We start from the raw sequence: 27,590 nt of genomic DNA, 5'->3' as shown, positions 1-27,590 counted from the left end.
CCAGACAGCTGCAGAAATACAATGGAGCAATCAGATCAACACATCTGACACTGCTATTCATCCATGTGTCTTTAAGGATACAAACTGATACTTTTTGCACATTTTGGTTCCCCTTGCAAAAAAAATGAGGTGGCTTAAAAACTGAATGCTGGCAAAATGAGTTCTCATCTTTCCTCACAACCTTTGACAAGAAAGTGTGCTTCCTGAATAGTTATGAGGATGTCCTAAACAACATCAGCTATCTTTTCTTTTGCACTTTCACTGGCTTTTTGCATCACACTGTCAGCATCAAGATGCATTTCCCATGTCAGTACTGGTGGTTTAGAACACGAATCCTCACCTGGACACTGGTTCTACATCATGGCTGTACTATTGAAAGCTAAATTAATGGAAGACTTGTAAATGTAGCACATAGATAATAGTAATTTTTAAATTGGATAATCTCAGTGGGCTAAGCCTCTGTGCTTGCGTTCAGAAGATCGCTGGTTCAAGCCCAGCCTCAACACGTCTGCAGGTCCTTCAGTAAGGTCCTTAACCCCCAGCTCCCTGGGCACTGCAACAGTTGGCTGCCTTTCAATGGCCAGCTTGCTCTCACCTACAAATAGCAAGCTGGGGGAGGCGTGAAGAGAATTTCTATACGGGAAGCAATAAAGTACCAATATGGTATCAATTAAAATAAGAACATAAGAACTATACAAACGAGAGGAGGCCATTCAGCCCATCGAGCTCGCTTGGGGAGAACTTAACTAAAGTTAAGTTAAAATCTTAACTTTAGTTAAAATCTTATCTAGCTCTGATTTAAAGGAACCCAAGGATTCAGCTTGCACTACGATAACAGGAAGACTATTCCATACTCTGACGACACGCTGTGTAAAGAAGTGCATCCAAACTTGTTAGAATCTTCTAGACCTGGATCATGTCCCCCCTCAGTCTCCTTTGCTTGAGGCTGAACAGATTTAGCTCAAATAACCTTTCCTCGTATGACATTCCTCTAAGACCAGGAATCATTCTTGTGGCCCTACGCTGCACCTTTTCTAAGGCCGCTATGTCCTTTTTAAGATATGGTGACCAAACCTGTACACAATATTCTAGGTGAGGTCTCACCAAGGAATTGTATAATCTTAGCATTACCTCCCTTGACTTAAACTCCACACACCTGGAGATATACCCCAACATCCTATTGGCCTTTTTTATTGCTTCCCCGCACTGGCGAGAATGAGACATGGAAGCATCAACATACACACCAAGGTCTTTCTCATAATCAGCTACCTTTATTTCAGTAGGTCCCATAAAATACCTGTACTTTATATTTCTGCTCCCTACATGGAGTACCTTACATTTGTCTATGATAAACTTCATCTGCCAGGTGTCAGCCCAGTCACTAATTAAATTAAGATCCCGCTGTAGCTGCTGAGCCGCTAGTTCAGTATCTGCTACACCACCCACCTGGGTGTCATCTGCAAATTTCACCAGTTTACTGTATATATTGGTGTCTATATCATTTATGTAAATTAGGAACAAAAGTGGTCCTAAAATTGAACCCTGCGGTACCCCACTATGAACGCAGGCCCACTGTGACATCGAGCCTCTTATAACTACTCGCTGCTTCCTATCCGTTAACCAGTTATCAATCCAGGTCGCTACAGTTCCTAAAATACCTGTCGCTTTGAGTTTAAGTGAGAGCCTCTTGTGGGGAACAACATCAAAAGCCTTTTGGAAATCTAAGTAGCACTGATTGATGCAGATAAATTCCTTCAATACTTTTTGTTACTTTAAAATTTCAAGGATCATTTTGTTTTACATTTGTGATTTATTGAAATGGTGCTAGTTTGCAGTAAAAACATAATGAGGATACAGTATGCTTTCATTTATCAGAATTTCCCATGAAATTCCTGGCTTATTTGCACTGCTCAGTCCATTACTCCCTCCATTCCTATCTACCTCTGTCTTTTTCTTCTTCCATACTTCCCTTTCTCTTTCTCTCTTCCCACTGCTTTAGGACATTGGGCCCCCAAGGCCCCCGCTCCCTAAATTCTACCTCCCCTTGGAACCCCCCAGTGCCATCCCCCCCTCTGCCCCCCCTCCATCCCTTGACAGCAGCACTTGGCTCCACAGCATGGGCCAACTGTCAGGCAGTCTGGAGAACAACTATGAAGAAGTGGAGCAGTCCAACCACAGACAGGTACCTCCCCAGGAATGGGAGATGGGAGGAGAGACCTACCTCCAACCTCATTCACCTTTGCAGGAACCATCATCACTTCCTTTAATTAGTGACCAGTTCACCACGGATCCCACCACCATCCCCATACCGACAGACACCTGTCTTGCCACCTGTGCCTGACCTGCTTGCTGCCATCTTCTGACTCTTATACTTTCCCTTCTTGGTTTTCTGTTCAGCTCCAACCTCTGGACACAACACAGCAACTGAAACAGCTTTTCAGGTTTAATCATCTCATAAAAGATGATTACTGCAAAAGTAATTCAGAACCTTTAACATATTATTTCTGCTTTCTTAGTGAGGAGTGACCAGTATAGTTTTGTACATCTGATTAATCCTTACAAATTTTATTCTGGCCCAAGAGATAAAAGAAATAAGGAAGCAGGAAAGGTTGGGTAGCACTTGTAAGTTTAGATGCACATGTTCACAAGGATGAACAGGGGTTTTTCAGTGGTATGTATCTTCACGGCTAACTATAATTCCATTTTTCTGTGCTCATTAAAGTTTGTCTCTCCATGAATCAGTGTAACTTACGGTTTCTGTGGCCTTTGTCTTCTTAGTAGTACTGTAAAGGCATACATCTACTGTTTTTTTGTTGTGCTATTTTACTATGATGACTAATAATAATAATATGTAATAATATGTGATCTTCATTTGTATTTAATATCTGGAGCATAGTAACACAAATTTTCAGTTCTCTTAAATGTAATCTTGAGGTTTTTGTATATTTGAATATTGTCTTTGTGTATTGTGAAATATTATCCTGATTTTCTAGCACAAATTCAACTACCGGTCTGACCTTTCGTCGGTGGAGAAAGTTAACAGTAGTGACTGCCAGAAACTGGAGCAGGATAGGCAAGCTAATATGAACAAAGGTATGTAAAGGTGAAATAAGCAAAAATACACTGTTCTTGTGAATTTAGCAATATCAATAAGAAGGTCATCATCTATAACTTTAAGTGGTCTTCTGTACATCAGTTACATTTTTTTCTCCATGAACAGTTGGTGTAGTTCCCCCCAGAACTAAGTCTCCCACAGAAGACGAACTGAACTCTTATGATGCCATCTATCGTAGAAATGGAAACATTCCCAATGGGATTTCAAGGGTACGTGATTCCAACGTACCAAAAGGGGCTGACTTGCATGCACGGGCAGGGAGTTACTTGTATGCAATTAATATGTCCACTCAATGGTATGAAAGTGATAGCTGCATTGCTATCTTCCACAGCAAAAGGGTCAAAATCAGAGTGAAGTTCATTGTCTTTGTGCATATGCATAGTAATAGTAACAAAATAGAGAGTACAATAGAAAATACAAGCTTAATATTTTAATGCATATAAACTTTACAACATAATAAGATTCTTCTCAATTACCCAGACAGTAAGGCAAGTATTATCTCAAGAAAGGTTGTCTTGATTGAGGCAGGGAGTTGGGTTTGAGATCAGTCTGCTCATCAGTGTGTGTTCATCTGGCAGGAGAGACCCAAGAGTGCCGTCTTCCCAGCTGAGGTCAGATCCAAGATGAGTGTAGAGGAGCAGAATGAGAGGATCAGGAGGAACCAGAGCAACAGCGTGCGGGACAAGAGGCGAAGTCTGAACCTCCCAAGCTCTCAGCCTATCGATGGCTTTAAAACATCCACTAACTATAGAGTGGTGTGTGCCCTCAAGCCCTACATATAGATTACACTCATTTATCTTGTTCATTTGGTTGAAGTTGATCTGTTTTATCCTCTCATTTGCTTTGCAGTCACTTTCGTTCAAGGCAGCATACATAATATGCAGCTTTCCATTAGATTTAGATAGCCGAATATTTTTAATGAAGCATTAACATTCTGTTAATGTCCCTTGACCAAAACTTAATTGAAGGCCCATGTTTTGATTTAATTTAGCCACCTTTTGCTCACAAGCCTAGCTGTTAATGCTTACATATTGCCAACACAGTTTATGAGGTATTATTTATGAGGTGTTTAATCATTTATTATATCGGTGTAATAAAAATTATAGAAATGATCTGAAATAAGTACAACCATAAAAATTGCATCAGTATAATCTAGCTGTAAATTGGAAGGTATTCACATGGGAAATCGTGATAACAGGATATTGTGTAGCCCTTTCTACTGATACTTGATTAAAGGGGAACTAAACTAGATCTTTCCTACTACGTTCTCTTGCTTAGGTCCGGCGTAGATTGACAGCACACGAGGTGGACATCAAAGACCTGGAGGCAGCAGTGCGGGGAGAGGGGGTAGAATCACCCCGGGAGGAGATTGCACGGTTGCGACGGCTCCAGATTGAGCCTGATGCATACAACATGGGCCTAAATAAGGAGGCAAGTCCCATCCAAGTGACCATGCTCAGAACAGATTGCCTCTTAGAAGATCAAAGTGTCTGCGGGGACGTCCAACTTGATTCTCCATTCTTGATGTTTTCTAGCTGTCAGCACCAGAAAAGGTTCTGATTCCAGAACGGTACTTGGACGTAGAACCCAGCACACCTCTGAGTCCTGAGGAGGAGCGAGAGAAGCAAAAGAAGGTGGAGCGGATCAAGACACTAATTGCCAAATCAAAGTATGGGCAGGCTTCATCTGTTTTCCCTCCTAGAATACAGATCTAATCTTGCAATGTACTCTTGTTCCTTGATGTATTCTTGCTGTTTTTAGAAATTTGTAGATAAATGCATACCAGTTAACCAGTGCCTGCCTTCTCCTCATAGCATGCAGAACGTTGTCCCCCTTCTGGATGGCCCTGCCGAGAGCCGAGAGACTGATCCAGAACAGCAACTTCAGGAACAGGAGAAGCGAATTGAGATCTCTTGTGCTTTAGCTGCCGAAGCATCCCGACGCAGCCGACTCCTGTCCGGTGAGGAGACTTCACCTCCAGGGCCCACCAAGGCACCTCCTGTGGCGCACTGCCATTTCCAATAAAACACATTCCACTTCTCCAGCTGTCCTTCAGAGTAGGGGTTGCAGAACCCTAATATAAGGTGCTCAGGGGATTGCTGACCAACCAGATGTGTTTCATGAAGTTTTCCCCTGTCAGTCCAGTGAAGAGTGATGCAATTCATTCAGCAATACATACATACGAACAAATACAATACAAACAGACCCCCTATTAACACCTAATAAGCATTAAATGCAATAATGCCTTAAATGTATAAACTGATTAATGCTAAAGTAAAGAAAAAAATATTTTTTACATGAGTAATGTAAGTGTTTCTCACTGGGGATGACGTGAAAGTTAGAGCAGGTGGTTACATTGAAGATGTTGAAGGTGTTGGAGATGTTGATGGCTGATTCTCATCAGTAACACATGACTGAAGCTGCGGGTCGTTGCCCTGCAAAAACTGGCCCCGAATGCTCTTGCTCATCTTTTCATGTAGGATGAGCCAAACCGGAGTGACATCCCCAATAATCTTTGCAAAGTGCTGAGCATTGGGATTCATCTCTTCAAAGAATGCAACAACTTTCATGACGTGTGCAAAGCCTGCTGTATTTTCTTGATGACTTGGCTCTACCTCTGGATTTTCTTTTTCTTTGCACTGCTGTTAGTGAAGCTCCATCAACTCATCGTTCGTCAAAGGCTGCTTGTCTGCCTCAAAAAATTAAATGAAATCTTCCTCCTCCAACTCCATTTGCAGCTGAGTGCTCAGAATCACCAAGTCCTTGTTTACCTTGTCAAAGCCTTTGAAATCATTAACAAATTGAGGGCACAGCTTCTTCCAAATGCCGTTCATACCTGTACTTGGAACTTCATTCCAACTGGTGTTTATTTTTATTATGTAAGCGTATGTCATTCAGTGCTGTTGCACTTACAGACTGGCTTAGTGTAGGTGTCATGTAGTAGCGCTTGAATATGATAATGATCCCCTGGTACTTCAGTTGCAGAAGGGAGATGGTGTTGAGAGGGAGGTAAATGATGGTGACATTAGGATGAAAGTCAACGATGTTTGTTGGGTGGCCAGGACCATTGTCTAAAATAAGAAGGATCTTAAATGTACTACTGGTACAAAGCGGTTGAAGAGCCAATCCTCAAAAAATTCACAAGTTACCCAAGATTTCTGATTTGACATCCATATTACTGGAAGAGATGCCTTGGGGATGTTCCTCAGTGCTCAAGGATTCTGGGTATGATACACTAGCAGCGGCTTTAGCTTAAAGTTGACCGCTCAGTTTCCTCTGTACATAAGGGTCAAATCGTCTTTTGAAACCTTGACGCCTGACATAGCCTTCTTCTCCTTGGATATAAATGAATGGTCTGGCATCCAATAATGTCCAGTCTCATCTATGATGAATATCTGTTCTGGAACAAATCAGCTTTCTGTAATAAACCACCAATGTAGCAGGGAATTCAGAAGCTGCTCTTTCACCAGCTGACGCACTTTCGCCTTGTATCCTGACTTAATGAACTCCCTGTCACTGCTTAAACCTCATAAACCATCCTGCACTTGCTTTGAAGTCTGTGTCATTCTCATTAGGAAACCTTTTTTTGAGGTCTGCAAACAGACAACGCTTTCTGGCTTATGAGAACATTCTGACAAGTCTGCCATTCAGTCCAGAGGGAGAGGGGTTTTTCCACTTCTTCAGAAATCTTGCCTCTCCTCTTATTCATTATGTTTTTTTTATCCTTGGAGCTTCGTCCTTAATGTGGACTAAAATCCGTTCCTTGTCATGCACGATTGTCAATACCATCGTCTGACTCAAACCAAAAGGACAAGCAATGGCAGCACCCTTTTCACCCCTTCCATGACCCAATCTTTTAACGATAAAGCATGACGCTTCTAGGAAAAAATTTATCTGATAATATGTCTCCAAACATAGGTAGAGAAATTACTTAATTGATTGATTGATTTTTATTGATTATTATTATGTTTGAATGCTTTGTTTTGCTAACAAACAATATTATGGAAGTCCCAATTAGTTAAGATTTTGTTCCAGGATATGAATAGAATTCATTAATCACAGTTTAACTATTTAACCTGGGTTAAAATCTTTGTCCACCGAACCTGACTCTCATTAGGTAGGTAGCAACTCTATGAAAAAACTCTGTTCACTGCTGTAGAGTGAGTCTCTTGATACTTTTGGACAAGCTTAGGGTGGTTGCGCACCAGTGACCCTCAATCCCCAGCTCCCTGGGTGCCACTACAGGTGGCTGCCCTTCGCGGACAGCGAGTTGAGGGAGGCGTAAAAACAATTAAGTGCCAATTATCAATAAAGTGCCAATTATTATTAAATTATTATTTACTCAGATGGAGATTTAAGATATATAATAGACATGCATTGTTTCTAACACTATAACACACGATAGACATCACACTTAACAAAATACAAATACAAAATAAGAGAATAAAATCAACGAGCAGGATGGAATATGGAAAGTCAGTAACTAAATCTAAATGTGTACCCTTAAAATGAAATACTGTTCTGCACAGCAAACCCTAGAAGCACAACCCAAAATTATAAAACAGATTAACCCTTATCCTGCGTTCCGAGGTGCGTGCTTTTATATTTCAATTTCTTTCAGATGTTACATTACAATATTTATATTTATACTGTATATTATATATTAAGTTCCCACATTATAGAAACTCTAATCTCAACATTTATAAGATTATATTTGTAGTGCATGCAAATTTTTAAATTAGATGAGGCAAAAAATGTAGAAATTTCAATATGTACAAGTAGTTTTTCCTCCTAAAAAGGATATCAAGATTGTGTCAGCATTTGCACATCAAATCATGACACATCTGAGTAACCCAGAATGTCCTGACAACAAAAACATAAAGGACATATAATAAGCCTAAACTTAAAGGGATAGAAAAACACTCAAAAAAGGATAGGATTGAAAGGGTTAACAATATGGTTTAGATTGTCAAATGAATGAAAGGGAGTTTATGTGGTTGCAAATGGAATCTCTGGAAGTTTGTTGGAGAGTTGATGAGGAGATCAAGAGATGGAGTTCGGGGGTGGGGGGGCAGGTCTGAAGCAGCTCTTAATAGTTTTGTGGCTTTTCTACCCCCTTTTCATGCAGTTGTTCTTCATGCAGGTACTGTACCATCAGTACCTTTCAGTTCAGTTCTACTCCCAGAGGAATCCAAGGTGTGTGATTTTAGGGTCTAAAGTCCAGGAATATTGATCATTGGGAATTCGAAACTTGGACCACTGATTGGGGACATCTGACCGGAGTCCTGGTCTCGGCATCTGTATAGCAGTCCATTGGATTTATGACTGTATACTGAAGCAACTTTACAGCTACTTTCGATTAAAGTATTTAGCTTTAGATAGATGCAATTACGTAATAATCCATGATCAGATTCGATCAAATTTTCTGTCAATTTGATAGCAAACCTGACATGGAGGTTTGCACATCATAAGATTGGCATTGATTACTTCATACTGTAGTTCAAATTACATTGTACACGTTGGTTTATTTGTAATGGTATATAGTACGTATGGGTATGTTGCACATCACTAGATATTGATAATTTTAAGTTTTACTGAAGTTCTGTTCCAAATTCCAAACAGCATATCTTCACATCTTAATCCTTGGTTTATGAATTGCTATTACTTTCATAGAGTAAAAGTTTAAATTAAGGATTTTAAATTACAATCTTGTGGTTAACATGGGATTACTACAATAATTTGATATCTGTGTTTAACAACACATGTACTGATTCATTCATTCGATGTAAGCAGGGAAGGAGAGAAAAGGAACGTGAAAAAGGCACCATTTGACTTATTTGTGACTCAATCCCTCTGGAATTCAGGGGAGAGGGGTGTCTCTGAATTAAAATAGAATAGAATAGAATAGAATAGCTACTTTATAGAATAGCTACATACACTGCACATCAGAACAAAATTATGTTGCATTGACTCACCATCGGCCTAGTAGAGTATATTAATACTAAAAATCTAAAACTTTAAAAATACAAAATCTAAATAGAAAATAAATAGAAATAGAATATAAAGTGGAATTAACATAGAATATACATAAAAGTATATTGACAGCAGTATAGCAGCAAAAAGCGTGCACATCACTGTCTGGAGACTAAGCATGACATTAAAAGTTGGAGGCTAAGGATGCATTGGAGGATAAGGATGACATTATAATTTTCTTCCAATATTTTATCTCCAAATGAGCTCTAAAAGCTGAAATCACTAATCCGTAGGATAGTAAGGATCTTATAGTTGAAAATGAAATTGATATAGTAAATGAGTTTAATGATTATTTTACATGGGTTTTCACAATAGAGAACACAAGTAACTTGCCACCATTTAGTACAAATACAGCGTTGTCTATGACCAATATATGTATAACTGAGGCTGAAAAATACAAAATCTAAATATGATGGCATCTTACCTATAGTTTTAAAAGAGATGAGGGATATTATTAGCCAACTTTTAACTTTACTATTTCAAAAATCCTTATCTACTGGTGTGGTACCTTCTGATTGGAAGCATGCTAATATAACACCCATATTCAAAAAAGGGGATAGAAGTAATCCAGCAAACTATAGGCCAATCAGTTTAATTTGCATAACTGGAAAAGTAATGGAAGCTAAAATCCAAGTGAAAATGGTAGATTACCTGGATTCTAATAACATTCTGAGGGACTGCCATCATGGATTTAGGAGAGGTAGATCCTGTTTAACTAATCTACTTGAGTTCTTTGAGGAAGCTACAAGAGAAATTGATCATAAAAAGGCCTACGACGTGATCTACTTAGATTTTCAGAAGGCCTTTGATGTTGTCCCCCACAAACAGCTCTTGCTTAAGCTCAAAGCTGCAGGGGTTTTATGAACTGTAGCAGCGTGGATCGAAAACTGGCAGAGTTCAATTTTAGGACCACTATTGTTCCTAATTTACATTAATCATATTGACACCAATACATAAAGTAAACTGGTTAAATTTGCAGACGACACCAAGGTGGGTGGTGTAGCAGATACTAAACTAGCAGCACAGAGGCTACAACGGGATCTTGATTTAATTAGTGACTGGGCTGATACCTGGCACATGAAATTTAACGCAGATAAATGTAAGGTACTCCATGCAGGGAGCAGAAATATAAAGTACAGATATTTTATGGGTTCCACTGAAATAAAGGTAGCTGATTACAAGAAAGATCTCGGCGTGTATGTTGATGCTTCCATGTCCCACTCTCTCCAGTGTGGGGAAGCAATAAAAAAGGCCAATAGAATGTTGGGTTATATCTCTAGGTGTGTGGAGTTTAAGTCAAGGGAGGTGATGTTACATTTATATAATTCCTTGGTAAGACCCCACCTAGAATATTGTGTGCAGGTTTGGTCACCATACCTTAAAAAAGACATTGCTGCCTTGGAAAAGGTTCAACGTAGGGCTATAAGAATGATTCCTGGTCTCAGAGGAATGTCTTATGAGGAGAGGTTAGCTGAGCTGAATCTGTTCAGCCTCGCACAAAGGAGATTAAAGGGGGGACATGGTCCAGGTATATAAGATTCTAACAGGTCTGGATGTTGTTCAGCCAAATGGCTACTTCAATATTAGTTTAAATACTAGAACTTGTGGCCATAGGTGGAAATTAGCGGGAGAACATTTTAAACTGAATTTGAGAAAACACTTCTTTACACAGCGTGTAGTTAGAGTATGGAATAGTCTTTCTGTTCATGTAATGCAAGCTAAAACCCTGGGTTCCTTTAAATCAGAGCTAGATAAGATTCTAACAACTCTGCCCAAATGAGCTTGATGGGCAGAATGGCCTCCTCCTGTTTGTAAATTTCTTATGTTCTTATGTTTCTTATGTTGCACTAGACATTAGAGAAAAAAAAACAATTCTTGAAAGTGACGTGCATGGATTGAGAGAGGTGGAGTGTGGGGATGGGGGTGGGTGAGTCTAATGGCTTGACGAATGAAACTATACAGAATCTGACTGTCCTGGTCCTGGTGCTGCAAAACCTCTTCTCTGAGGGCAGCAGGGCAAACATTCTGTGGTGGGGGTGCGCAGGGTCTCTGATGATGATACAGGCTCTGAATGAGGTGAAGCACAAGACACTGGCAATGACCAGAAATCAGCCAGGTAAAGGGCAGAAACAACTTTCTAAAGCCAGGGATGACTTAACTTATCCGACAGTTTTTCATAAATTGGACATATATACAGTGGTACCTCAGTTCTCGAACTCATTAGAACTCGAATTTCTTAAAAGTCGAACCAACCAGTTTGAAAACAAATAATCTAGAACTCGATTTGAATCTCAGAAGTCGAACCGTGAACACCGACCTAAGATAACTTGTATGCGCGGGGAAATGAGTCACGCGGCACTTCTCTTAGCGGAAACAAAGGGTAATGCTTCAGTCTCAGCCTCACATTCGCTGTGATAGCATCATTTGTTGGTGATACTGCTTTTTTTGTTGAAAATACTGTATCAGGTAATACACTATACTTTATATCATTTTGGTAGCCATTGCTCACCAAAAAATTTAGCAATAGTTGTACAAATGTTACAACCTAAACGTTTGCGATTTACGAACAAATTAACGAATACAGAGTAATAATTTTTTTTTTCTTTATTATGCAACCAAACACAGAAACAGGGTAAGTCATAGCAGTGGGAGACAGTGAAGGGGACGGCAAAAATAGGGAGAGAAAAACATTCACACAATTAACCACCGTAAGAGGATTACTAAATATAAAATATAATTAAATCTAGTGTATTTACCATACGCACACCTATATGCAAAGGTAAGGGTCATGTCATAAAGCAAATGATTGTGAGTAAAATCAACAATGAGTCAATAAACAAACAAATAAGGACATAACAATAATCATAATAATGATATGTTTGTGAACTAATGTGTCTTGGGGAGGATATATTGGGGGGTGGAGATGGAAGAGAGGAGAGGCAGGAGCGAAAGGAGGATAGATGGGGTCAAGAATGCTATTGGTTGAACTGGGCAGGCTGGGTTCACAGTGCACCATGAGCACGTCAGAGGGGGAAGACATGGCAGCCCCCAGGACAGCGACCCACTCACCACCACCCGGCCCCGGGCAGACCATACCTAACATGATCCGCAACCCCTATTCTAGAATGGAGCTGTGTAGTGTCCTTGTCTTTTTTTTATTTTTTTTCCCTTTCCCTCCTTCCCTTTTTTTTTTTTTTTTTTTCTTTCCTCCCTTTTTTTTGAGTGAGCGAGAGCACTGATCTCTCTTTAGGTGTAATTTTTTGGGGCCGGGAACCAATTAGTTCTTATGTGGAAAATTCGATCAGAACTCGAACTTCTTAGGATTCGAACCCTAGTTCTGAACGGATTAGGTTCAAGTTCTGAGGTACCACTGTATATAAGGCACACACACAGAGACAGACAGACACATACATACATACATACATACAATAGTGCATTGGAAAAAAAAAAACAACTTTGCAAAACTCAAATTGCACATTCACTTCACTGCCACACTCCAACACTGGTTTTTCATTGTTTACACTTTACTGTAAAGTATATTCATAAATATGGTTTATTTAATTTTTACTCTTTAAAGAGGATCACAACTAATCAATTTCAAAGCTTTTTCAAAACCATAAGTAATCTTTACCTAAAATAGTTTTATATACATTAGAAATTTTTGGATTGTGTTTTAAGTGTATTTTGTCTCAGTATACGTTTTGAGGAATGCCATAGTACTAGAATGCTTTCTCATTGAAATATGTAGGTTTGTAATGTAGCTCAGAAAGCACCCAAACAATTCATTCATTTGAATTTTCCACTCCTGTCCCAACAATGTATGAATGTATTCAGTGTGCAACCCCTAAACTGAAGTATTGTCACAGTGTCAAAGTTCATATCTTATGCCATTCACGTAAAGCAGGAAACATGTTTTTGTTTTGTCATTTCACTTAGTGGATGCAAATGAGCTGAAAAAACATTTTTAATCCAATGTAAGGAATAATCAAAGTGAATAAGGGATTCTCAGACAGACTTGATTTTGTTACTTTGTTTCTTTTCTATGAAGTTGCCTGAAAAACTGGAAAGTCTGGCACTTTAAGTAATATACAGTAAGCCTTGCCAAAGAGACTGGGAATCTCAGATGGCTGGTTAATGCTGTTTATCCTGCCTCTATCCAGCCTCCCACACTGTACCCTCCACTGTACAGTCATTGACAAAAGTCTTGTCACATAAGGACATAGTAACTTAAAAAGGCATATAACTTTATTTCTAATCAATCAATTGTTACATTGAATGGATCAATTTAATGCCAAGGGCTTTCACATTAATAACTGGGTACAAAATCCCAGGAGCTAAGTTGCCCGGGGCTTTATGCCCCTGGTAGGGTCACCCAAGGCAAACAGGTCCGGGGTGAGGAACCAGACGAAGTTCGGCTCAAAAGACCCCATATGATGAAAAAAATTATGGAAACACGTTTTCCCTTGCCCGGACGCGGGTCACCAGGGCCCCCCCCTGGAGCCAGGCCTGGGGTTGGGGCCCGATGGCGAGCGCCTGGTGGCCAGGCCTATACCCATGGGGCCTGGTCGGGCACAGCCCGAACAAGGCACGTGGGTCCCCCTTCCAATGGGCTCACCACCCGTAGGAGGGGCCATAGGGGTCGGGTGCATTGCGAGCTGGGCAGTGGCCAAAGGCGGGGACCTTGGCGGTCCGATCCTCGGCTGCAGAAGCTAGCTCTTGGGACATGGAATGTCACCTCTCTGATGGGGAAGGAGCCTGAGCTGGTGGGCGAGGTTGTGAAATTCCGGCTAGATATAGTCGGGCTCACCTCGACGCACGGCTTGGGCTCTGGAACCAGTCTCCTTGAAGGGGGTTGGACCCTTTTCCACTCTGGAGTTGCTTGCGGGGAGAGGCGCCGAGCGGGGGTTGGCATACTTATTGCCCCCTGGCTGGGCGCCTGTACATTGGGGTTTACCGCGGTGGACAAGAGGGTAGCCTCCCTTCGCCTTCGGGTGGGGGGACGGGTTCTGACTGTTGTTTGCGCTTATGCGCCGAGCGGCAGTTCAGAGTACCCACCCTTTTTAGAGTCTCTGGAAGGGGTGTTGGAGAGCATTCCTTCTGGGGACTCTCTTGTTCTGCTAGGGGACTTCAATGCTCACGTGGGCAATGACAGTGAGACCTGGAGTGGCGTGATTGGGAGGAACGGCCCCCCCGATCTGAACCCGAGTGGTGTTCTGTTGTTGGACTTCTGTGCTCGCCACGGATTGTCCATAATGAACACCATGTTCAGGCATAAGGGTGTTCATATGTGCACTTGGCACCAGGACACCCTAGGCCGCAGTTCGATGATCGACTTTGTAGTCGTGTCGTCGGACTTGCGGCCGCATGTCTTGGACACTCGGGTGAAGAGAGGGGCGGAGCTGTCAACTGATCACTACCTGGTGGTGGGTTGGCTCCGCTGGTGGGGGAGGAAGCCGGCCAGGCCTGGCAGGCCCAAGCGTATAGTGAGGGTCTGCTGGGAACGTCTGGCTGAATCCCCTGTCAGGAGGAGTTTCAACTCCTACCTCCGGCAGAACTTTTCCCATGTCCCAGGGGAGGCGGGGGACATTGAGTCCGAATGGGCCATGTTCCGTGCCTCCATTGTGGAGGCGGCTGACCGGAGCTGTGGCCGTAAGGTAGTCGGTGCCTGTCGCGGCGGCAATCCGCGAACCCGCTGGTGGACACCAGTGGTGAGGGATGCCGTCAAGCTGAAGAAGGAGTCCTATCGGGCCTATTTAGCCTGTGGGACTCCAGAGGCAGCTGACGGGTACCGGCAGGCCAAGCGGGATGCGGCTTCGGCGGTCGCTGAGGCAAAAACTCGGGTTTGGGAGGAGTTTGGTGAGGCCATGGAAAACGACTTCCGGACGGCTTCGAGGCGATTCTGGTCCACCATCCGGCGGCTCCGGGTGGGAAAGCGGTGCAACATCAACACTGTTTATGGTGGGGATGGGGTGCTGCTGACCTCAACCTGGGACGTTTTGGGTCGGTGGAAGGAATACTTCGAAGACCTCCTCAATTCCACCGACACGCCTTCCGATGTGGAAGCAGAGTATGGGGACTTGGGTGTGGACTCCCCTATCTCGGGGGCGGAGGTCACTGAGGTGGTTAAAAAGCTCCTCGGTGGCCGAGCCCCGGGGGTGGATGAGATCCGCCCAGAGTTCCTGAAGGCTCTGGATGCTGTAGGGCTGTCTTGGTTGACACGCATCTGCAGCATCGCGTGGACATTGGGGGCAGTGCCTCTGGACTGGCAGACCGGGGTGGTGGTCCCCCTCTTCAAGAAGGGGGACCAGAGGGTGTGCTCCAACTATAGGGGGATCACACTCCTCAGCCTCCCTGGTAAGGTCTATTCGGGGGTTCTGGAGAGGAGGGTCCGCCGGATTGTCGAACCTCGGATTCAAGGAGGAGCAGTGTGGTTTTCGCCCCGGCCGTGGAACAGTGGACCAGCTCTATACTCTCCGCAGGGTTCTGGAGGGTTCATGGGAGTTTGCCCAACCAGTCTACATGTGTTTTGTGGACTTGGAGAAGGCATTCGACCGTGTCCCTCGGGCAGTCCTGTGGGGGGTGCTCTGGGAGTATGGGGTGCCGGGCTTCCTTTTAAGGGCTGTTCGGTCCCTGTATGACCGGTGCCAGAGTCTGGTCCGCATGAGTGGCAATAAGTCGGACTTGTTTCCGGTGAGGGTTGGACTCCATCAGGGCTGTCCTTTGTCACCGATTCTGTTCATAACTTTTATGGACAGAATTTCTAGGCGCAGCCAGGGCGTTGAGGGTGTCCGGTTTGGTGACCTCAGGATTAGGTCTCTGCTTTTTGCAGATGATGTGGTCCTGTTGGCTTCATCAGACCGTGACCTTCGGCTCTCGCTGGGACAGTTCGCAGCCGAGTGTGAAGCGGCTGGGATGAGAATCAGCACCTCCAAATCCGAGACCATGGTCCTCAGCCGGAAAAGGGTAGAATGCTCTCTCCGGGTCGGGGATGGGATCCTTCCCCAAGTGGAGGAGTTTAAGTATCTCGGGGTCTTGTTCACGAGTGGGGGGACGATGGAGCGGGAGGTTGACAGGCGGATCGGTGCGGCGTCCGCAGTGATGCGGGCGCTGCATCGGTCTGTCATGGTGAAGAAGGAGCTGAGCCAAAAGGCGAAGCTCTCGATTTACCAGTCGATCTACGTTCCTACCCTCACCTATGGTCACGAGCTGTGGGTAGTGACCGAAAGAACGAGATCGCGAGTGCAAGCGGCCGAAATGAGTTTCCTCCGCAGGGTGGCTGGGCTCTCCCTTAGAGATAGGGTGAGGAGCTTGGTCATTCGGGAGGGACTCAGAGTAGAGCCGCTGCTCCTCCGCATTGAGAGGAGTCAGATGAGGTGGCTCGGGCATCTGATTAGGATGCCTCCTGGGCGCCTCCCTGGTGAGGTGTTCCGGGCATGTCCCACTGGGAGGAGGCCCCGGGGAAGACCCAGGACACGCTGGAGGGACTATGTCTCTCGGCTGGCCTGGGAACGCCTCGGGATCCCCCCAGAGGAGCTGGATGAAGTGGCCGGGGAGAGGGAAGTCTGGGTTTCCCTGCTGAGACTGCTGCCCCCGCGACCCGACCTCGGATAAGCGGGAGAAAATGGATGGATGGATGGAAAATGAAACAGTCAAAAAGTGTCCTGATGTTCACAGCTTGTTAAAGTCCATAACACCTGTTTTTGCAAGGACAAAAGTCTTGTCATGTCTTTTAATGATTCAACCAATCACAGATTTGAGGTTCACCTGTGACAAATATTGTAATGAACATAATCCCAGGTGTGTATAAAAAGAACCCCAGCACACCAGACCTTCACTTGAAGTGCAACCTAACTTCTGACAACATGCCAAAGATTCAACCACAGACCAAGTCTGCTGCTGAGGTGGCAGACATCGTTAATGTATCCAAACGTCAAGTGGAGAGGATTAAAAAAAGATATGAAGAAACTGGTGATGTTCATGACAAGCCCAGGTCAGGCAGACCCCGTAAGACAGCTCTTTGAGAGGACCGTTTGTTGCTTCGAAAATCCAGGGCCAACCCTTTTTCAACTGCAGCAGAGCTACATCAGAACTGGTCACCAGAAACCGCTGTGTCTACAAGAACAGTTTCTCGAATTCTCGCACGCAGTGGTCTCCATGGCCAAATTAGTGCTCAGAAACCAGCATTAACAAGAACACAACAAAAAAGCATGTTGAATTTGCCAAGGCCCACAGCTTGCAGCAAGGATGGACAGAGGCAAAGTGGCAGAAGGTTGATTTTTCTGACGAATCATCCATTGAACTACATACCAAATGCCGCAAATACTGCAGGAGACCTGTTGGAACCCGCATGAACTGAAAATTCACCCAGAAAACAGTCAAGTTTGGTGGAGGAAAAATCATGGTTTGGGGTTACATCCATGGGGGTGTTCGAGAGATCTGCAGAGTGGATGGCAACATCAACAGCCTGAAGTATCAAGATATTCTTTCTGCCCATTACATTCCAAACCATAAGAGAGGGCAAATTCTGCAGAAGGAAGGCGCTCCTTCTCATACTTCAGCCTCCACATTGAAGTTCCTGAAACTGAAGAGGATCAAGGTGCTCCAGGATTGGCCAGCCCAGTCACCAGACATGAACATTATTGAGCATGTCTGGGGTAAGATGAAGGAGGAGGCTTGGAAGACGAAACCAAAGAATCTAGACGAACCCTGGGAGTCCTGCAAAACTGCTTTCTTTGCCATTCCTGATGACTTCATCAACAAGTTATTTCAGTCATTGCCAAGACATATGGATGTGGTCCTCCAAGCTCATAGGAGTCATACACATTATTAATTTTTTTTTCCAAGGCACCATGACTTTATGTTCTGATGTTATTGTAGCATGTTTGTGTATTCTAAATGAAATATATGTATAATTTCTACATTATTTTTGCATATGACATGACTTTTGTCCAGGCAAAAGTTGACCTTTCTGTCCTAATTACATGACAAAACTCAATGAATGATGCAAAACTTTATTTTGGTATAATAAGCATAATCTAGAGGGCTTTGCCTTTTCTTATAAGCCATTTCTGATTCCAACTGATTAACTACAGGTCAAGTTATTATTTGTTGTACCTACAACTTGGTTAAGCGACAAGACTTTTGTCAGGCACTGTACATGCTCCAATCCCTGTTACCTTTTTATAGGCTGCTTGTCATTTTTTTTAGACAGAGAGAACTGAACAAATAGTAATCCTAAGACTATATGTAAAAAATTTAAAAAGGCTATTTTCCTAGAATATATTCTCCTAATTAAAGTTTTTGGCTGTAGGAAAAAATGCATTTAGAATATTACCAGTCAGCTTCATTTCACTCTATAGCATATGATAATAGTAGCTTTGCAACTGCCATTTAATTTTTTTTTCTACATTTTTCATTTGCATTCCTCCATTACATTTCAGCTCAGTGCGCCTTGAGCCCCTCTGCCTCCCCTACCAGCTTGGCCCCTCTCCCCTCTGCTAACTTCTCTGACTCCTCTCAGATCATGAAGGTGTGAGTCTGTGAAGGTGAGTCCCCGCCCACCACAGCTCTTCCCTTTCTCACACCCTTTGGAACCTGCCTGCCTGACATCTTTGAACCCTGCTCTGCTGTGTAATGCTTAGATAACTTACCCAGGTCAGTCTTTGTTTTGGTTTTCCAAGTCTACTTTTTTACCCTCTTATTACTGTTGGTAGGAAGGCATAATTACAGAACTGCTTGCAACAGATGTTTATTTTTCACTGAGAAATTAATACCAGAAGTTTAAATATATTTAAACGTCTATATATTTGATCAAAATGCCAGAGCAGTAAAGCTATTTTAATGACTTTGTCAGTTCTCATTAACAGTAACAGCTAATATAATCTAATGTTAACTATGGATGCATTTTTATGCTCTAAATATTATGTTTTGTCCTACAATTTTCAATTGAGATTGTTAATGAGCAAAAAACAAGCAGACTGACTACAGTGTAGCCAAAAATTATTTGTACACTGTGAAAAAATGGTCAAAAATGAAACTGAGGATATTGAAGAACAAACTTTAAAAACTGTCTAAAATGTTACATCATTGCGTGTTATGTAAAGAAACAAGAAAAACTTTTATTCAAAAGTTCACCGTATTTGTGGTGTCCCTGTGCAGGGCGAGCGAGCTGGGAGTGGGGAATCAGAGTCAGGCAGACAGAAGTCCAAAAATGGGGTTTAATGTGGACACATGAACACAGAAAACACTTCACAACACTTCAATGACCGGACTTCGGTAAACTGACGTGAATGCAGACTAAATACACATGACTAAGGGACGGAAATGCAGAACAGCCGAGAACAATCAGGAATTCACATGAAGTAACGAGGGGGGCATGGCAGACAGGAGGATTGGACGAGCAGGTCATGACAATATTCTGGAATTGTTTTCAAATTATGTAATTTATTGCCTTCAAATAATTATTTGTACACCTGGCCATTCATAGAGTCGAACGAATACGTGAGAAATGGGAAGAGTTCACAGTCACAATAGAGGTCATTTAACACAACACATAACAGCAGGTGATCCAAATAGGCAAGTTATTGGGTAGCCTTAGTTTCTACAGGTAGCCTTGATGGTCATTCTCTGCACAAGCATTTGTAGGGTTAGAGTTTCACAATATGGCTAAAATTGCAGAAATACTCAATGCATTGAGGAAAAGTGTCATAAAATTTCACAATCAATATCCTCAATTTCATTACATTTTTGATAATTTTTTCACAGCTTATAATTTTTGGTTACATTGTATATATCTCGCAGTATGTACCGATATGTACAACATTTAAAATTTATTATCAGAGTGGAGGATTGCATGTAAAATTGATTATACTCATCCAAGAGTTTCCACCATTATTTACGTAAGTAATCTTAGAAATGAATCCGAAAAACATGTTATTTGATGCCTTCCCATGTTTCCTTTCAGTGCCTGTTTCCAGTTTTGCTAGATTTTTGGGTCAGCCGAGTCCCCTAATGCCATATAAATTGCATTTTCAACTATACTGTTAATGATTTAATCAAGAGTAAGCGAAGTTCCAAAAACAAAGCATATGATGTCATTTAAGGAGGCTATATAGTAAAAGATCTTGTTCAGGAATCTTCTTGATATCCAGGCTGTATTTTCAGTTTCAGTTTGAATCTTGTGTCATTGTCCAGTTCCTGGTAAAGGGAAGTTTCAGGACTCAGCTGGGTTAAATCTTTTGTCCAGTTTTTCAGGAATCACTGAGTCAGGGAAATTCCTTATCTCTCTTTGACAGTTGGACTATAAAAACAGGATGGAGTAAGTGTGGGTGTGAATTGGAAGAGGAACACATCAGCTGCTTTTTATCTCCTGATAGGAAGGCAAAGCACAGAATACTACATTTAGAACAAATAAAACTGGGAGGATTATTATTCATACTCATTCTTCATTCATACAGGTTTTCTAATGTTTCTCAGTTACAAATCATGCACAGACACTTTGGTCCAACTACTATTTTTGTTACAAAGTGACAGGCCCAAACAGAAAATTTGTCTGCAGATACATGAAGCAAAGGCTAAAAGTGAAATATGCTGCTTGCATAAACATCTAGACCAGGGGTCACCAACCTTTTTGAAACGGAGAGATATGTCACGGGTACTGAGCCATATTAAGGGCTACCAGTTTGAAACATCCTCCTAAAATCTAAATTTCATGTATAATAAACATGTTCTAAATGCTTTTTTTAGATATTGTCATTTTCAAATCTATATTAATGCAAATGTGATTAAAGAAGAATAGCAACAGGATAAAATTACATTTTAGATGCTGCTCACTGGTGAGTTGTGCTATTTTTAGAACAGGTCCGCGGGCGACTCCTGTGGTCCTTGGGGGTATCCTGGTGCCCACGGGCACCATGTTGGTGACCCCTGATCTAGACCCTGTGCTGTGGTAGGTCAGTGTACAGGCAAAATAATTGCCCTTAAAACAATACCTGTTTGAATTATCATTGGCCTTTGCTTGTGAATTAATGGATAAAAACCCTGGTATGTTTGGGGATTATTTCTTAAGCATTGGATCTGAAGGAAACAAGCATACTAAAGAAGTTAAAAAGAAATAGTCATGCCCATGAATACAAAATGTAAATGCTAAAAAATAATCTTCTATTTTCTTTTATATACTTACTGTAAATATTCTGGTGATCAATGCTGGCAAAGTGATAAAGAAGTAGAAGGTGCATTAAATGAACCAGACACTGCTTAGACACTGGTCAAAACATACCACCCAGAAGCTTTATGAAGGAAGCTACTGAGAGGTTAACAAACTATTTGAAAAAGCTATAAAGGAACTTGATTCATTCTGCAATGAAATGCAACATTAGCAGGAAATCATTTCAACAGGACAGTGAACAAAAGTCATAGAGTCAAAGCAACACTAAAGTGGCAGAGGAGCAAAAGGTGAATGTCCTAGAGTGGCCCAGTTAAAAGTGCTGACACTGATGGACGGACACCACTCATAAACATTGTGCAGGACTGGTTGACACCCGGCCCAATAGAATAAAAGCTGCCATGACAGTAAAAGGTGGGTTTACCAAATACCATGCCATGGCATCTGTATAATTTTGCAAGCAGCATATCACAGTTTCTTTGTTTCCTTTATCTGTAGCTAACTGGATTTGTTTTTAAATTTGAGCAGCTTAAACATGTCTCAGCGCAATAAAAATAGTATTTGGACAACGTTGTATTTGTATCACTTGTAGTCTACAACAAAACATTTTAAGGCCATAATACTTTTGCGAGGCATGTATAAACTTGCTTTCCAAAGAGAAATAAATATGCTGAGTTTGTATTAAGTAATATGCAGAATCTTTCTATTGCAGGTTTAATCACTTGGGCAAAAACATTGTCTACATGCAGAAGTCCATTTGAGTGCATTTTACTTACTGGCTCAGGTAATAATACTTTTACTTTTGGCTCAGGTAATAATAACATTTTTCCCTCTTATCTTCAGCCCAGGCTTTGGCTGCTGTGAAGTTCAATGGAGCATCATTCTGAAAATTGAAAATATGGATAGATTCTTAAATATTCTTTTTCCCAGAGTATATTTTTTTAGTCAGTCATTTTACAGCAGTAAGAGAGAATAGAATTTATGTTCTGTGTGACTGCTTTCAAGACGTGGTGAACACGAGAAGTACCAGTTTCTAAATTGCAGTAGAAGCAACAACTTCCCTTCTTTATGACCCACATATTCTCCATTTAAGTGCAGTCACGCCCATCTTGCCTGCCAAGTTAAAATTGTCAGGCTGAATAGTTTCCATACTGCAAACTTCAGACTGTTTGGAATGGAACTATGAAGCCATTTATAAAGCTGAAATTAGCGAGAGAGATGCAGGGTGATTCTGATAGTGTGCTGAAATCTCAGCTTGTATTACACAGTATCCCAGCTCAGGGTGGTGGTCAGGTGAGGAAGCTGCATCTATCACTAATTAGTAAAGGATCCAGGTGGAGTTGGACAATGCTGTAAATCAAAATTCACAGAGGAACCGAAGAGTGCAGAAGGTTGGGGGAAGTCTTCAGCTTGAGACGGATGAGATGAACCAGTGGCGACTCAGACGCAGGCTCCAGAAACAGTTGCTGAAGTGCATTTGAAACCTGGGACAGTTGTTGACTGTGTGGCCAGTTGAACCAAATGCCCATTCCTGTGGCTGCTTAGACTGGGGAAAGAAGACCCATCTACTGACTTGCAGCACATGCATGTGGGCACAGACTTCTACACTTCATTAGCAGCCCCTGCTCATGCTCAAATGTGGAGTGCACACCTTGTGGACACCAAACACACTGTGACACATTTCAGCACCCCTTGTTATATCTTCTCTGCATAGGGCTTGTTGTGGACATTTCATACGTGCACAGTCTGGTATCATCCCAGCACTGTGTGTGTGTGTGTGTGTGTGTGTGTGTGTGTGTGTGTATGTAAATATATGCACACACCTAAATATAAGACATTTGCTTGTAAAACTTACCTTTGCATCAAAGTAAGTATTCTTCTATGATACCCACAGTTATATTCTTAGTTTGAGAAAATGCATAGATTGTGAACTGGGGTTTTGGGGTAAAAAGAAGTGACCTTAGAAGTGTAATATTGCTAGTTAAATCACAGATTTGTCCACCTTCCAATGGGTCAGCAATTTGTCTACCACATAGTTCATTCTTTAAATACCTTCTCATTATTTGTTAAGGTCTCTCTCTCTCTCTCTCTCTCTATATATATATATATATATCTATATATCTATATCTATATATATATATATCTATATATATATCTATATATCTATATATATATATATATATATATATATATATATATATATATATATATATAAGTTGCTATGAATTTAAAGGCACCATTTTATGCATAAATTATATTATATTTACCCATATCATTGCTTTATTTGTTCTGGACTGGGTGCAATTTTGCCATATAAATAATTAGTCTGTACTCTGATTTACAACACAAATGAAAATGTTTTATAACAGCAGTACTGTCACGATCGGCAAGAAGGCGATCAGAAAGTTGAGCCAGAAAGTCGGGTAAAACCGGGGATTTATTAATGAAAACCAGGACTGGGGAAACACGACAGCGAACATCAATGACAAACCTAGGGAGACTGACTCAGACTAGGACTAAATACACAAGACTAGGCAAACGTAACAGGCAACAGGTGAGAACAATCAGGGATGAACACGAGGTAACGAGGTGGGCGTGGCACACATTAGGATCGGACGGAGCCGGGGCGTGACAAGTACTGATTGTCTTCATTGAACAGTTACTACATAATGGCCAACGGTTTCTAACATTGGAAGGTCAGCTGCTCCCTCATATGCTGTAGCTGTGTAAAACCACTGTGCTGTGGAAAATAAACTAGCGCTTGCTATATACACCGTGCTTTAGTTGCATTAATCTCCTCAAGTTTCACTTACTTTGTAAGAAAAGTGTCCAAACTGTTTATCCTGGCAGGAAGAGACCGAGAGATATTTCATCTTCTAGTCACTCCAGAAAAGAACCAGAAATCACACTGCAAGGCCTCTTCTTGTCTCTCTGTCATGAGAGTTGTTTACCAACCTTATGTTTGATTCATTTGTCTCTTTTAATGTGGAGCAGTAGTGTTATCACTTTAACAACTCATTTCAAATGTTTGTGTTATGTCCTTGTTCCCAGCTTTCTTGAGAAAACATTCTGTTTCCCCCATCCATTAAATTTGTGTACTGGACACAGAATAAGCATTCTTTTGTGTCAGTGTAATTGTATACTTTTATTCAAGGTAACATTATAAGTATATTTAAAATGACAAGCCTAACTGTTACAGGATGGCAATATATTAATTTTCTAATGATCCCTGCTAGAAACCGCAAGTTTCAATGAAAAGTTTTATATTTTTATTGTTTATGGGTGAGAAAAGTAAAACTAAGTTGGATATCAGTTGTCACATATTTTTAGGGATATATGAGTACATTATGGGAAAACATTAGTTTTCAGGTGGAAAACATTTTGCATTCCAAAAAGGGACAAAACATAACAAAAAACATAAATGTAGAATCTGAAAATATTTCCTTTCAAGTAGAAGTTCAAATGCAAAGAGTAATTATTTTATCGATTGAGCATTTGAACAGATTGTGTAAAAAAACGAATGAAATGCAAAATGGTACATGCTGTGGAATTGTATTTGCTGTGAGATGAAAATTTTCATTGGGTAGTGTAAATATTTCTAGCATATACTATATTAAGATTTGTATTGTTATTTTGGGTAAAAGTAAACTGCTTCAACTATGCAAAAATGACATTAAATAATGATGCTTGCTTTAAAATTCCATTATCTTGCAATAAAGTGAATGTATTCCATTAATATCTGCCCCTTTGATGCTTTTAAAAATATACAGAAGTATCTTGTTAGTGAACAATGGTTCAATCAAACTTTTCCTGATTGACATAAGTCATATTGCCAAAAATGCCAAAAATATAACATTTGTATATATTTGTGGAAATTGATTGGTAGTGTGTTAGGTAGATTTTAGTACAAACAATTAATGGTGTAATCGCAAACAGGTTTTCTGAAGAAAGCCCTAGATGAAGGTTATGATGATACTAATATATTCAGAGTGCAGGTCCTCTATTTTGAATTCATTATTTCAGGTGGGATTTTATTTGTAATCCTCATTTCACCACATGTAAGTGCTGACTCTGTCGCCACTTAGGAATTGGGCTTAGACTGTGCTGAAAGTTACTTTTAGCATCTTAATACAACGGTCTTAGGTCCTACTTTTTGCTGAGAGTTTTTTACAGTTTTTCCCAATCATTTTAACGCGTGTCTCAATACCATGTCCACTTTTTCACAACACTTAACACATGCACCGTACCATTGGACCATGTGAGCTAAACTATGTATACTTTTGCATTGCTTTGACACAATATACATTCAATCACCACTTCCCCCATATTTCATGAATACTTCTCTCAGTCAGTGTTCGGCACCAGCAAAACTTTGTACAACCAGTCGATTTTTCAGACGTTTAGATAATCTGTTCAAAACAGTTAACTTTCAGGTCAAAACCTAATTAAATTTAGAGCACTGTAAACTGAACTATACTGCATTTTGACAGACAAAGGACACTATGCACTCGCACTAACACAAATAATTATGCTTTTAGCAGAAATTTCATAATTTTGTTTTTGTTTGCTGCTTCGTTACCATCTACACCATCTATACAAATGAGGCCATGGAGTGTCTCTTTCCTTTTTGCAAGGCAACACAATGTAATCTGTGCAAAAACAGTGGGTATGGCAACACATATATTACAGTAAAACATTTGCATTTATTCATTTAGCAGTCACTTATATCCAAAGCTACTCACAGTGAAGTACTGTATCTACAGGGACAAGTTGGGTCAAGGGCCTTGCTCAGGGGAACAATGGTGGCACCCCCTGGGAATGAACTCCTGCCGCCATGGAAGATATGTGATAGGAAGAAGAGCCACCATTGATGCTCGAGGCCAGAGGGGCCCTAACATCACCATGTGTGCAGCAGTATCTGCAGACGGGCTGCACCTGCTCAGAGCTGTAATTGGGCCATACAACACAGCCCTCCTGGTTACTTTTCTTGATGAACTGTGGGAAAAACTTACTCGTCAAAGTAGGGGAGACTATAGGCAGTGCTAAAAGTAAGATGAGTGCAATATGAAGTGCAATGTGCAAGCTCTGGCAGATATGGCTATGGCAGCATAAGTAGGAGGGAGAGGCAGGTGGGAATGCAGGCATGGGGAGTCCCTGAAATGTCAGCACTCCAATCCCACAAGCAATTGTGAAGCTAGAATGTCAGCACTGTCAATTCAGTTTATCCAAAGCCAATGGCACCGATCCCCACCCAGCTCTACACCTCACACTATAGGTTTAACTGTGAGTGAGAAGCTAGATAGAGCTAGAACTAGTGTCCCTATAAGCTAAACTAAATAGGTGTGTTTTTAGTCTAGACTTGAATATTGAAAGTGAGCCTGAAACCCGCACATCCGGTGGAAGACCGTTCCACAGCTGAGGAGCTCTATAGGAGAAAGCTCTGCAGCCTGCCGTAGATCTTTCTACCCTAGGTACTAACAGATATCCCGCACCTTGAGATCGAAGCAAGCGTGGGGGATTGTATGTGGTCAGCAGATTATTAAGGTAGTCTGGTGCAAGGCCATTTAGTGCTTTATAGGTTAACAGCAGTATTTTATAGTCAATCCGAGACATAACTGGTAACCAATGAAGGGAGGATAAGACTGGTGTGATGTGATCAAATTTTTTAGTGTTTGTGAGAACTCTGGCTGCCGCATTTTGTACCAGCTGAAGTTTATTTAAGGAACCAGACGGGCAACCAGAAAGGAGGGCATTACAGTAGTCTAGTCTGGTAGTTACGAAGGCATGTATTAATTTTTCTGCATCATGAAGTGAGAGCATCTTACGAAGCTTGGCTATGTTTCGTAGATGATAAAACGCAGTTCTAGTAATACTTCTTATGTGAGCATCAAAACATAGATCTGAATCTACTAGAAGACCAAGATTTCTAACCACCGTGTTACTGTAGGTTGTGTAGGAAGACCACTAATGCTTAGGTGGTGCAACATATTTCTTGCAGCCTTGGGACCAATCACCAGTACTTCTGTTTTTTCTGTGTTTAACATTAGAAAATTTTTTGCCATCCAGCACTGAATATCTAACAGACAATCTTCTAACCGAGATAGGAGTGATGTATCATCAGGGTTAACAGATATATATAACTGTGTATCATCTGCATAACAATGAAACCCAACACCATGTTTTCTAATAATGTTACCAAGCGGTAGCATGTATAGGGTAAACAGTAGTGGGCCCAGTACTGATCCCTGTGGGACACCGTATGTGACTTTTGTGGCCTTG

The 27,590-nt window shown here is 41.5% G+C and overlaps 1 protein-coding gene across 3 annotated transcripts in view; it reads left to right on the top strand.

Moving 5' to 3' along the window:
• Positions 1-25,047, top strand: part of plekha6 (pleckstrin homology domain containing, family A member 6) — a 139,556-nt gene extending 114,509 nt beyond the window's left edge. For 2 of the 3 annotated variants that reach the window (XM_072715849.1, XM_072715851.1), the window contains 9 exons: positions 2,000-2,182; positions 2,994-3,093; positions 3,221-3,324; positions 3,694-3,870; positions 4,394-4,546; positions 4,651-4,784; positions 4,930-5,075; positions 18,589-18,693; positions 22,155-25,047. In XM_072715849.1, coding sequence (XP_072571950.1) covers positions 2,000-2,182; positions 2,994-3,093; positions 3,221-3,324; positions 3,694-3,870; positions 4,394-4,546; positions 4,651-4,784; positions 4,930-5,075; positions 18,589-18,683 — 1,092 coding nt within the window. In that variant the 3' untranslated portion in view covers positions 18,684-18,693; positions 22,155-25,047. The remainder of the gene's footprint in view (positions 1-1,999; positions 2,183-2,993; positions 3,094-3,220; positions 3,325-3,693; positions 3,871-4,393; positions 4,547-4,650; positions 4,785-4,929; positions 5,076-18,588; positions 18,694-22,154) is intronic. The other variant, XM_072715850.1, reaches the window with a different exon arrangement.
• The last annotated feature ends 2,543 nt before the right edge of the window (positions 25,048-27,590 follow it).

Source organism: Paramormyrops kingsleyae, chromosome 8 (genome assembly GCF_048594095.1).
Source record: "Paramormyrops kingsleyae isolate MSU_618 chromosome 8, PKINGS_0.4, whole genome shotgun sequence".
NCBI lineage: Eukaryota > Metazoa > Chordata > Actinopteri > Osteoglossiformes > Mormyridae > Paramormyrops > Paramormyrops kingsleyae.
The sequence above is the reverse complement of the archived record's forward strand: the minus strand, read 5'-3'. Positions and strand labels throughout refer to the sequence as shown.